Raw genomic sequence first — 13,427 nt, 5'->3', positions numbered from 1 at the left:
AAAACCTGCGAAACACCATTCTGGACATTGGCCATGGGAAAGAATTTATAACTGTTGGCTATTTCAATGTTATCTTTTGTCTATTAAGTCTCTTGTCCATTTATTTTTCTATTGGGCTGTCCATGTCTTGTTTATGTATTGTTACCTCAACTCTTCTATATTTTCTGGATACCCACGTTTGTTACTTATACATGTTGCAAAAATCTTTTCCCATTCTGTGGTTTGCCTTTTTAATGTCTTAACATGTCTTTTGATAGCATAAGTTATTAATTTAGTCAATTTATCAAATATTTACTTTAAGGCTAGTCCTTTTTGTGTCCATTTTAATGAAGTCTTTCCCTGTTCCAGGTCATGAAGATATTCTTCCATGTAATTGTTTAGCATCTTTATTGTTTTACCTTTCATATTTAGGTTTCATTCCTGTTGGTATTTATTTTTGGGTAAGGTATGCGGTAGTGGGGAAGATCCCAACCCCCGGGTCACAGTACCAGTCCGTGGACTGTTAGGAACCCGCCGCACAGCAGAAAGTGAGCAGTGAGCGAGTATTATTAGTGCTTGAGCTCCACTTCCTGTCAGATCCGCAGTGACATTAGATTCTCATGGGGGCGCGAACCCTATTGTGAACCGCACATGAGGGATCTAGGCTGTGTGCTCCTTATAAGAATCTAATTGATCTAAGGTGGAACAGTTTCATACTGAAACTATCTCTCCCCAGCCTAGTCTGTGAAAAAACTGTCTTCCATGAAACCAGTCCCTGGTGCCAAAAAGGTTGGGGGCCGCTGAGGGAATATGTTTCATTTTTTTCTGATCGATATTAAATAAAGGGCTTTTAAGACTGTTTATTTCAGGCTGGGTGCAGTGGCTCACGCCTGTCCCCAGCACTTTGGGAGACTGAAGTGGGCAGATCACTTGAAGTCAGGAGTTCGAGACCAGCCTGGCTGACATGGTGAAACCCGTCTCTACTATAAATACAGAAATTAGTTGGGAGTGGTGGCACATGCCTGTAATCCCAACTACTCGAGAGGCTGAGGCACGAGAATTACTTGAACCCAGGAGACAGAGGTTGCAGTGAGCCGAGACTGCGCCACTGCACTCCAGCCTGGGCAACAGAATGAGACTCTGTCTCAAAAACAAAAAAACCCCAAAAAAACCCAAAACTTTATTTCAATGACTTTTAACTTTTACTATACAATGTTTAATCTTTTAATTTATATTATATTTAAAAGCTTGCTAAATAAGTAAATTTTATTATTCCATCCTTTTGCTACTAGAGTGACCATTATAACTGAACTAATAAAGCTTAAACTAACATACTTTTACTAACTAGAAATTCTGTCATAATTCTGTATGTAAATTATATAATCTGTCTTTTAGGAACCTATTTATTTCAGCTTGGGTTCTTTGCCACGTAAGGTATACGGTCATTAATTGCTCAGTGCTATCTCAGTTACGATCACATGGCCAATGGACTTGATATTTTCTGGTACTATGTGTATGACCTAATTTTCATGTTTTCCTATTCAATGATTCCTTGTTTGAAATTAAAAAGCCAGAGATCTTTATCACAGCATCTAAGCATACAAAAGTAGGAAAAGTATTATTAAAAAAACACATATGTCAAAATTTTAAAAAGCATCCCGTAACTTAAAAGAATAAAGGGAGGCTGAGTGCGGTGGCTCACACCTATAATCCCAGCACTCTGGGAGGCTGAGGCTGGTGGATCACCTGAGGTCCGGAGTTTGAGACCAGCCTGGCCAACATGGTGAAACCTCATCTCTACTAAAAATACAAAGATTAGCTGGGCGTGGTGGCGGGCACCTGTAATCCCAGCTACTTGGGAGGCTGAGGCAGGAGAATTGCTTGAACCTGGGAGGCAGAAGTTGCAGTGAGCCAAGATTGTGCCACTGGACTCCAGCCTGGGCAACAGAGTGAGATTCCGCCTCAAAATAAATAAAATAAAATAAAATAAAATAAAATAAAATAAAATAAAATAAAGGGGCTTCATATTTGTCCCATGCTGCTAATGATTTTCTCTTATAAATCTCCAATCAAGTCCAATTCTAACAACCTTGGGTATGAATCAGTATCAGTTTAGTGTAAGCTTCCCTTTAGGGATGGCCTATTAGGCCCCTTAGGTATGACTTGGGCCCTTTATGGACCTGGTACCTTAAATTTTTCCTAGTACTTTAAATTTCTGTTTTTCATCCCAGTAAGACTATTACCCAACACAGGGATTTGTCTTATTTACTGCTGTGTAACCTACACCATAACTGCTAGTGTCTGTTATGTAATATGCTCAAAAGAATGTTTGTTCAGCAAATGAATGTAGGAACTACGTAATACACTAATATTGAGAGATTAAGTGGCATAAATATCCCTGTATCCTCAGAAAAATGAAAGCACCCCTGGTCTGGATTCTGTGGGAGGCTCTTGGAATGGAAGAGGCTAAAATCCAAGCTTAAAGGGTTAGCTTATATTGAACTAGACTCAGACCACAGCAAGCTTACACACACACACACGCACACACACACACACCCCCCCCCCCATTTAATTTTCTTTTATATTAGCTGGGAATTAATAAGAGGGCTTCTATAGTTTAGCAAAGTAAGAGAAATGGTTTTGGGAAACCTAGCATAGGAAAATGGGGAATAACGTGATTCATTAGTGTCCCTGTGTCATTAAGGGCTCCCTGGTAGTTCCCAGTTTCTTTCTCAATGTACATTTTGCAGAAAGCCAAACAGATGAAAGTTTGGTTGCATTCTTAACCACAATGCTAAGGTAAGAGAAATATTGGTTTTAGCATTTCACAATTTTATTCAGAGAACAAGCTTCTGTGTAAACACACATATTAAAGAATAAATATGGTTTCTCAAGTAAAACATAAATATTTTTTGCTACTTACAATAGTACTTTTCTCTATAGAGATAACTGGAGACTAGACAGACAATGAGCTATTTGGGGGGAGTTTATTCTAATCGTTTCATGACCAAGGCAAAGAATACAAGCTTAGTTTAAATCATTAAATACTTACAGAATACCTTAATATATAGGAAGGGTATAAAATACATGGGGAAGGGAATAACCTTTTACTATTTTAATTATTTTAACTTTGCTGCTATAAAGTAAGCGCATCTGGAAAGAGGATCAGCTCTTTATTTTGTAGTTGAATTTCTGGGACACAAAAGCACAGATGGCCTTTCCAACTCCACACTGCAGTAGACATCTGCTGTTGTTTTTGCCTTCCCAGCATTTATTCCTCCTTCCTTTGGTAGTAACAGTCTCATTTTCCATTAGGGAGCACTCCTTTACCATTTCAGCCCATGTGGTACAAGTGGCAGTGGCCCTCATCCAATCAAACCCATGCCCTGGAAGTGCACATCTGGGCATATGATCCAGACTTGGCCAATTAGAACATCATAGCCTTATAGACACAGGTATTGGTTCGGAAATGGGCAACAGGCCCAAGCCAGCCCGTGAGACATATTCTCCAACTTCTTAACAACACTATTGGGAAAATGGTAGTTTGTTTCTTGTGGGGGACACATTGGGCTGATAAAACGTGAGCCTGAAATAATTCATGGCTGTCTTTGTTACCCTATGGAGAGAGCCTTTGAGAACAAACCCAGCAGAGGAAAATCAAGCCCGGAGATGAAGAAAGTCAACTGTAATCACTGGTGCACCTAAGTCCAGTCATGACAGAAAGAAGGCCCACCCCGGAGTTTTCAGTGCCATAAGCCAAAAATTTCCTCTTTTTTGCTTAAACCAGCTTGAGGCAGGATTCTGAGATCTGTAACTGAAAGAGTACTGACTTGACTTGTCAGTCAAGCAGCCTGACTTGACTTTGCATAAGCTGAGACCGAAGCCCTCTGTAATTTCTGAGAATTGTCTTTACTAAAATAAGAAACCTTTTTCTCTTCCCTCACTGTTTCATCTCTGAATTGAATGTAGGTATGTCTACAATATCATTATTTTAAAAAGTAGGAAATCAGGCCCAATACTCACTGGTCCACTTCCGGCCGTGAGGTTCTGCAGAGCTCCTAAGGATGCTTCTTGTGTGTAGTTGCGGACACTTTTGGCGATCAAGGACAGATACATCCTTATCACAATGGAGTGCCACAGCCACTCCACGCCCTTGGGGTTGCTCTTTTCCTCCGGCATCGGCACGTCCTGGTATTGCTGACCACACACAAAAGGAATCCAGAATTAATGCATGTCAGGTGATGGCTATAATTTCACACTCAAACCAGGAGACCAGAAATACTGTCTAGAAAGGCTCATAATTTGCATAAGAAGCCCTTGAAATGGAAATTTTAAAAGCAAATATATATAATTTCTAATCACTTAACTTTTAGCCCATAATGATTATTTCTTCCTAATAACACTCCACACCCCTAACTTGATATTTCTCCCAGTGAGAGAAAATTCAGAGAATTAAGCATAGGTCATTCTAGAATGGTTTTCAGGCTGCTGTTGAGCTAAAAGCTAAATTAGTCACAACCACCCTGTAGATAAGAAAAACAGGCCTGTTCCCTCAGAGTCTTGTGAAAGTGTCCAGGATAGCACCAGGGTTCTAAATTTACCAGCTGGTCTCCACAAATACCACGATACTCAGAGAAGGAGGGGAGGTTACATTCTTTTAGTTTTCATATCAGTATGGAAATAAATATGTATTCCTTCCTATGAGGTTTGCTTTTAGTATGTCCAAAGTTTGTTTTTAGAATACCCAAGGCCAAATATCAGGGCCGACTTCAATAAAAACAATTTATATACAATTAGCTATGCTGCATTAAGCTTATTTCCTAATCTATAAGGCATAAAGCAGTATGGTTCATGGGTAGCAATGAAAATCTGGAGCCAGACTGCCTGGGATTGTATTCAATCTCTTCCACTTATTTGCTGAATTATTCCAGGAAAATTAATCTTACTGTGTCTCTGTTTCCTCACTGGCAAATGAGGGTATTAATAACACACACTTCAAAACGTTGATGTAAGAATTAAAATAACTTAAAATAGTGCCGATATATACCAAGTACTTAGACATACACATATACACAAACACACACTCTCTCTCATTCTCTCCCTTTCTCATTCTTTCAAAAACTTCCCAATATACCTCTTTTACTTTCCTGCTTCGACTGCCAAAACATCCAATACTTTTGTTGTTGTCAGTCTGGATATTCCGGTTTTGAATATAGATATTCTGGGAATATTTCTCCGGGAGCTCTGCCTCCAGCTGGTAGGAGAGGTTATGAAGAATGCACACACAATTCTCCGTGGCCTGAGAAAACAGGACAAGAATATTGATCGTATACATATAGATATCCTTGCAGGTGTGATATCACAGGACACAGGCTTTAGCTCTTACAAGGTTTACCAGATGCAACTGGGTGTGCTTAAACTGCGGGTTGCCTGGGGGAAATGCAATGAGTATGGCTAGAAAAGCTAAGGTTTTCATGAACAGTCAGGAGTACAATGCTAAGAAGTAGAGGCTGAATTTCTTAAACAATGCAGAGTCTTTTTAGTTTACTTTCTAAAGAGTGTGTCCAGAACAACTGTATAGCTTAGATACGTAACTTACTAGCCATGTTGAGCTGGAGAAGAGGAGGAGATACTGTTTATAGGGACCAACTAGGAGGCTATTGCAATAATCGGCATGAAAGATGCACAATGTAGGAAAACATTAGAAGCATTAGAGGGAAGTGTAAGAACTGAAAGCCTTTTCAGAGGTAGACAGCACACAATTACTCAGATTTCCATCTTCTTTTGGTGGATGGTGATGATTATTAAGAAGGATTATAGGCCAGGTGCTGTGGCTCACGCCTGTAATCCCAGCACTTTGGGAGGCTGAGGTGATGGATCACCTGAGGTCAGGAGTTCAAGACCAGGCTGGCCAACATGGCAAAACCCTGTCTCTACTAAAAATACAAAAAAAATTAGCTGGGCATGGTGGCGCACACCTGTAATCCCAGTTACTTGGGAAGCTGAGGCGGAGAATTGCTTGAACCCAGGAGGCAGTGGTTGCAGTGAGCTGAGATCGCACCACTGCACTCCAGCCTGGGCTGGGTGATGAAGCTAGACTCTGCCTCCAAAAAAAAAAAAAAGAAGGATTATAAAAAGAAGGAACAAGTTTGGGAATGAAAAAAGAGATACATTAAAATTCATTGCTGAACATGTAGCATTTGGGCTCCTTTCAAATATCCACATAGTGCGGTTAGACAGACAGACATTGGAGCCTGGAAAATAGAAAAATTAGGCAATAGGTTTTAATATTTCTTTTTTTTTGAGACAGAGTCTTGCTCTGTCGCCCACGCTGGAGTGCAGTGGCGCAATCTCTGCTCACTGCAAGCTCTGGGGTTCATGCCATTCTCCTGCCTCAGCCTCCTGAGTAGCTGGAACTACAGGTGCCTGCCACCACGCCCGGCTATATTTTTTGTATTTTTAGTAGAGACGGGGTTTCACCATGTTATCCAGGATGGTCTCAATCTCCTGACCTCGTGATCTGCCTGCCTCAGCCTCCCAAAGTGCTGGGATTACAGGCGTGAGCCACCACGCCTGGCCTAGGTTTTAATATTTCTAAGGATGAATGGAAGATCTTAGGCTCAGTAAATGAATCAGTGAATAAACCTAAAACCAAGCGGCTATCTTAAGAATATTCTGAAGCATCTTAGTAAGATAAAACAGGATATTTATCTCTTGAATTACCTTGTCATCTGGCTGGTAATCTGCAATGGTTCCTCTGACATAATGGACCAGTGAGTCAATGAGTCCGTCACATCTTCTCATTGCTTTTCTCCCATCAGGGCCAGCAGAACTCATGTTTCTATCAGAAAAAACAAAAAACAAAAAAGTAAGTCTAGGCTGTGTATCCAACAGGTCTTTGTTTTGAAGTTTTACTTGATGCTTCTTCCAGGTGTTTGGAAACTGGAAAATTTGTAAAAGTGTGGCAGATTTGCCCAGTCAACAAATCACTGACTGCTTAATAGATCAACTATGAACACACTTTCTAAATATTTCCAAACAACACGTAATCGTGTCATAAGTCTTCTACTTCACTCCAAGTACCATGATCAAAACATTATTTACTTAATCTTCACTCCATTTTGAGTGTGGATATGAGGCAAATGTTTTTGCAACTAGAACAAGAGCAAACGGCACATTAGACATTATAATATACTGGATGCCAAGTCCCAATTTGCCCCATGTTTTAACTTTAAGTAACTTAAAGTTGCTCTGGGCCTCAGTTTCCTCACTTGTAAAGACAGTGTGTTGGACTACATTCTTTGTGGTTTTCTAAATTTCAGTATAAACTGTTATTGACAAATATTAAATCAGATGCTCTAAAATGCGATTATTTTATCATTAAAATGGCAGAGAGATGTTACAGAAAACATGAGAGTTTGCAGTGTGTAAGGCTTCAGTCAAAAGTATGACCTATAAATATCTTTACACTTAGTCTATTTCTAATATTGCTAAGTCATGACACCTTTCTATAAACAGTAACTAAACCTATAATTGGAAGTTGTTTACTGATAGAGAAATGAAACTTATCAAATACAGGAAAGTAATGCATTTGGGGATTACAGCACAGAATCAGATCATGTGTATAGTCTGGTATTATTGTTACTACCTTCCTTTAGATTAAGTTTTTCTTACTAGCATTAACTACTTAAAAAAATATTTTTTTTCCAAAAATGTCAATACCTCAGTCAACAAGAATGACAAAAAATAGGGCCTTCAGGTTTTAAGAACTTGAGAATCACCTCTATTCCCAACTTTAATTGCTAAGAACTGTCCCTATAAAATGTATCAGATCAGTTTCTTTTTTTTTTTTTTGAGACGGAGTCTCACTCTGTCACCAGGGCTGGAGTGCAGTGGCGCGATCTCGGCTCACTGTAACCTCCACCTCCCGGGTTCAAGCGATTCTCCTGCCTCAGCCTCCTGAGTAGCTGGGACTACAGGCGTGCGTCACTACGCCCAGCTAATTTTTGTATTTTTAGTAGAGACAGGGTTTCACCATGTTGGTTGGCCAGGATGGTCTCTATCTCTTGACCTTGTGAACCGCCCGCCTTGGCCTCCCAAAGTGCTGGGATTACAGGCGTGAACTACCACGCCTGGCCCAGATCAGTTTCTTTTACTGGTAGGTAGAATATCCAAAATATGTTCAGGACTTTTTCTTTATAATGTGTTAGTGTCGTTCTGAACATCAAAAAGAACTGCAACTTTGAGACATTTTTGAGCCTTACTTTCTTCATCTTTAAAATAATATAGGCCAGAAGCTGTGGCTCATGCCTGTAATCCCAGCATTCTGGGAGGCTAAGGCAGGAGGACTGCTTGAGCCCAGGAGTTTAAGACCAGCCTGGGCAACATGGCTAAACCCTGTCTCTATGAAAAAATACAAAAAATTAGCTAGGCATGGTGGCATGTGCCTGTAGTCCCAGCTATCTGGGAGACTGAGGAAGAAGATTGCTTGAGCCTGGAGGTTGAGGCTGCAGTGAGCATTACTACACTCCAGCCTGGGTGACACAGCAAGACCCTGTCTAAAAAATTAACGAAATAAAGTAATATAATATAAGTGATTTCCAAAAGGCCTTCTGCCTCAAAATACTGCCTTCAGTGCATATTTGTCAAAGAAACAAAGGTGCCAAAGCATTACATCAAGAACTAAAGGTGGCTGGGTGTGGTGGCTTACACCTGTAATTCCAGCACTTTGGGAGGCCGAGGCGGGCGGATCATGAGGTCAGGAGATCAAGACCATCTGGCTAACATGGTGAAAACCCGTCTCTACTAAAAGTACCAAACAAAATTAGCCAGGCGTGGTGGTGGGCGCCTGTATTCCCAGCCACTCGGGAAGCTGAGGCAGGAGAATGGTGTGAACTCGGAAGGTGGAGCTTGCAGTGAGCCGAGATCGTGCCACTGCACTCACTCCAGCCCGGGTGACAAAGCTAGACACTGTCTCAGAAAAAAAAAAAAAAAAAAAAAAAAAAAGAACTAAAGGGAATGAGAGGAAGATGCACAATATTATACCTTGCTTTCACGGAGATCACATCTATAGGTTGAACTCTGGAAACTGACAAAACCCGACTGTTTTAACCCTCAAAAATGGCAATTTCATGATTCAACGTGACAGTTGAGGAGATAACATACCTAAAACTAAGAATATACTAACAATTTAATGGTTGCTGAATTGATACAATGAATTTTTTAACAAAATCTCTTCTGTGACTGATTCTCATTTGACCCTTCTACTTCCTTATTAATTTTTACTGTACCTGAAAAACTCGGACAGTTTGTTCATTTAAAAAAAAAATGAACGGGTTCATAAGCTGGAAATAAAACAATTTTTTACTTAGCTTTTTTCAAAGAATGATCATTTCAACCAAGATCCTCTATCTACTTTGTGAGCCCTTTAAGAATCATGGGGATTCAGAAGCTTGACAGAAACTGAAAAAGCATCTTTTCCAGTCTCCTTATTTTATACATGAAAAACTAGAAGCCAAAAGTTTCCGTTACTTTTCCTGGTGACAGCAAATTAGTGGTAAAGTCAGGAAAAGAGGCCTGTTCTTTATTCTGCACCCAGGGTGGCCCAGAACAGAGCAAATCCCATCTAGCATTCATTCAGTCTGCAAATACCATATGTCCCCAACTACATGATGTTATCATATGTTTAAAAGCTTCCCTTTGGCCTTTTCAACCTCTGGCCAGGATAAACGGCAGTAGTTTAAAATTGCTTTGACAAATCAAAAGGTCTTTCTTCCTGGCTAAGCCCACTACATACCTTGCAGATGGATGACTTAGCTTTGTTTAACTCCAGGGTGTTTATTTCGGGTTAGAATGGTAAGTCAAGTTGGCAGTACTGCCAGTTCACAAGTACTAACTGTTGTCTTGCTGTTTGGTATTATCCAGACTCTACTTGCTTGAAATGGGACTTATCAGGGGTTTCTGGCAGTTGATACTTTTGCTGACAGAAAGTGCATGGAACCCCATTGCTTTAGTATTTGCTCCTGCATATCAAAAATAGTTCCCACCTTACTCAACTACACAGAAATATGAATGATAAGGGCAGATTATTTTATACCACTGCATCCATGAATAGAAGTCATTAGACAGAAAGTAATTTGTTATTGCACCACTCCGAAAATAACCAATAACTATAGAAAATGATACATCCATCTTAAAATTTTTTTTTTAACAGCTAGTACTTAAGCTTGTGGGAATCAGAAAATTAACATGGCTACCTTTAGGCAGAATTGATCTTTTTTACAACGTATCTCTTGAATCATAAGAACTATGTATTGATTGGTTTCCCATACATTACCCAATGGTGGCTCAATAGAAAAATATCTCAAAACTGTAAGTGAAATATACTGAAACAATTACCTTATTGAAAATTAAAAGAGAATGAGCATACAAACATGGTAGTTACTCAATAAATAGTGCTTATTAAAGTTACCAATAGAATATATTAAAAACATGTAATTTAGTGCCTGTCGTTTGCATTTGATTAAACGATGGGTTTATTTCCTCTGGTATAATCAAGCCTAAGTCTGAGTAAATATCTGTAGACCTTTAAGAAAACTAAAACTGTATACTGTTATATACTGAAATTTAAAAACAGGTCCTTGGGGGTTGAAGGCAAGGGGCCAGGGCCTTAGGAGAAGTAGAGTGAGGAAGGAGACAAACTACTCTTCACATAAAGGCAGGAATTATTTGGAGTTCTTCACCTCCACTGGTCCCAAATGGGAAGACACCAGTTTGACTTGTGGCCAGTGCTTGATATCGGGAAGAATCTCTCTAGCAGTGTGACTTGTAATGGGGGAAGAAATAGAATCTGAACCTCTGTGTGTCTCTGAAATGGTCACGGAGCTTCACATATTTAGGAGGATTCAGGTGTTTTATCAGAAAGCAAATCTGTGACTTTTCACTCCCTCTAGGACCTCTTATCTCACACATTCCTGAGTGTCACAATGAAAAAGAGAAAAGAAAACACAACACCCTGGACCTTGATAGAATTAAAAGAAAGAATGGTATGTTAATGGTTGAGATTAATGAGTGTGACTAAATCTTAGATTCATATGGTAAACCAAAGAATGGACAGTGACAAATGGAAAAAAACAGCTGCAATTTAGTGTTTGCACTAGACATTATGGTAGGCAACTTATAAATAGCATGATCTGTAATTTTCACAAAATTCCTGAAATTAGGGTACCCTAGAATTTCATTCTGGGAAATTCTGACCTGTGATTCTCATTTAAAATCAGAATTAACTGCTCTAACAGGATTGTTACAGGCTCTTCCATATAAGGTAGGATATAAAGTAGTTTGTCTGTGGCTATGTGCAGGGGTGCTGTCAAATATGCTTAATTGACCAGTGCTGAAAGGAAGTTTGTTACAACACAGAACATCCAAGCTTAGTGTACAGTGTGTGGTCAGCTGGCCTGGGGAAACAATGAGCTGAAGGAGATGGTTAAAATAAAAGGCTACAGTTAGTTTCCAGGACATGAGAATGGCCGGGAACAATAACGTCTGAGTGCATCTTTTCAAGACACTTCGCCACCATACAAAATAAATAACTTTAGGAGGCAGAAATTTTTTTTGTTTTGTTTTGTTTTTTTGAGATAGTCTCACTCTATCGTCCAGGCTGTAGTGCAGTGGCATGATCATGCCTCACTGCAGCCTCAACCTTCCAGGCTCAAGCAGTGCACCTATCTCAGCCATCTGAGTAGGTGCGACTATAGGCATGCACTGCCGAGCCCAGCTAATTTATTTTTTGTACAGACAGAGTCTATGTTGCCCAGGTTGGTCTTGAACTCTTCGCCTCATGTGATCCTCCAGCCTGGCCCCCAAAGTGCTGGGATTACAGGTGTAAGCCCCTGTGCCTGGCCCAGAAATTTCTTTATTTTTTATTTATTTTTTCTTTTTTTTTTTTTTTGAGATAGAGTCTCACTCTGTTGCCCAGGCTGGAGTGTGGTGGCACAATCACAGCTCACTGCAGCCTTAACCTCCTAGGCTCAAGGGATCTTCCCACCTCAGCCTCCTGAGTAGCTGGGACTACAGGCGCATGTCACCACGCTCAGTGGATTTATTTTTTGTAGAGACAGGGTCTCATAGCATTGCCCAGGCTGGTTTCAAACTCCTGGTTTCTAGCAATCCTTCTGCAAAGTGCTGGGATTACAGATGTGAGCCACCGTGACCAGCCAAAATTTTGTTTTTTAAATGGGACTATTGCTACTTGATAATGGGTATGGTTTTTTAACTAACACACAGTTTATGTGCATGTATTGTATACAAGGCCTGGTGGCTGTGGGACCAGTCTTTTATTTTATTTTATTTTTTTTGAGATGGAGTCTCACTGTGTTGCCCAGGCTGGAGTGCAGTGGCGAAATCTTGGCTCACTGCAACCTCCGCTGCCCAAGTTCAACGGGTTCTCCTTCCTCAGCCTCCTGAGTAGCTGGGATCACAAGTGTGTGCCACTGCGCCCAGCTAATTTTTGTATTTTTAGTAGAGACAGGGTTTCACCATGTTGGCCAGGCTACTCTCGAACTCCTGACCTCAGGTGATCCGCCTGCCTCAGCCTCCCAAAGTGCTGGGATTACAGGCGTAAACCACTGTACCTGGCCTGGGACCAGTCCTGAAGTTCTAATCAGCACTCTGAGATAATGATCACCTCAATGGTTTTAAAAAATTATGCACGCATCACCAACAAGTATAGACTTCCTAATACTGTGTAATGTAAATTGTATGGTAAGACCCTAAGTGGTACCAGTCAGATAAACACTTGGTAGGCAAAGTTAGAGTCTATTCCAAGACTAAGTAGGTACTTGATGAGACATCGGCTGACATGGAAGCATCCTTCTTCCTCTTGTTATTTGAGATTTAGGCTTGGGCTTTTGTTTAACTCCCACCTGATACATATCAAACAGTTGGGCCTTGTCTGTGATTAACTAAGAGAAGCAGTACAGTCAGCTTGTGGTTGCACACAACAAAAGGGGAGCCTCATTTGAACTGGCAGAGGAAGAAAAACTCGATGCCAAAAGAAGGCTTGTCTGTTATTCTGAAGTCAACATTATTTCCCGAAGGTATCAGCAAACATCAGCCAAAGTCAGCTGTTCATTCTGCAAATAGAGAACATTGGGAGGTAGAACAAGGCCCTACAACCTACACATCTTGGTCCTACGGGGACAAGAAAAATTAATGGAACAAAGCTATGTTGTCATCTGTTCCACACCAAGAAACTAGAAGGTGGTAGAGGAGAAAATCTATCCTTAAAAATCCTTTAGCTCTGGCCAGGCATGGTGGCTCACGCCTGTAATCCCAGCACTTTGGGAGACCGAGGTGGGCAGATCACCTGAGGTCAGGAGTTCAAGACCAGCCTGGCCAACATGGTGAAACCCTGTCTCTATTAAAAATAAAAAAATTAGCTGGGTGTA

The 13,427-nt window shown here is 40.5% G+C and overlaps 1 protein-coding gene across 2 annotated transcripts in view; it reads right to left on the bottom strand.

Annotated features, from left to right (window-relative positions):
* Positions 1-13,427, bottom strand: part of PKP2 (plakophilin 2) — a 106,496-nt gene that overhangs the window by 26,481 nt on the left and 66,588 nt on the right. For both annotated transcript variants that reach the window (XM_057299471.2, XM_008966323.5), the window contains exons 7-9: positions 6,703-6,820; positions 5,114-5,278; positions 4,003-4,176 (exon numbers count right to left, since the gene is read on the bottom strand). In XM_057299471.2, the coding sequence (XP_057155454.1) occupies positions 4,003-4,176; positions 5,114-5,278; positions 6,703-6,820 (457 nt within the window). The remainder of the gene's footprint in view (positions 1-4,002; positions 4,177-5,113; positions 5,279-6,702; positions 6,821-13,427) is intronic.

This window comes from Pan paniscus, chromosome 10 (assembly GCF_029289425.2).
Source record: "Pan paniscus chromosome 10, NHGRI_mPanPan1-v2.0_pri, whole genome shotgun sequence".
Classification (NCBI taxonomy): Eukaryota; Metazoa; Chordata; class Mammalia; order Primates; family Hominidae; genus Pan; species Pan paniscus.
The sequence above is the reverse complement of the archived record's forward strand: the minus strand, read 5'-3'. Positions and strand labels throughout refer to the sequence as shown.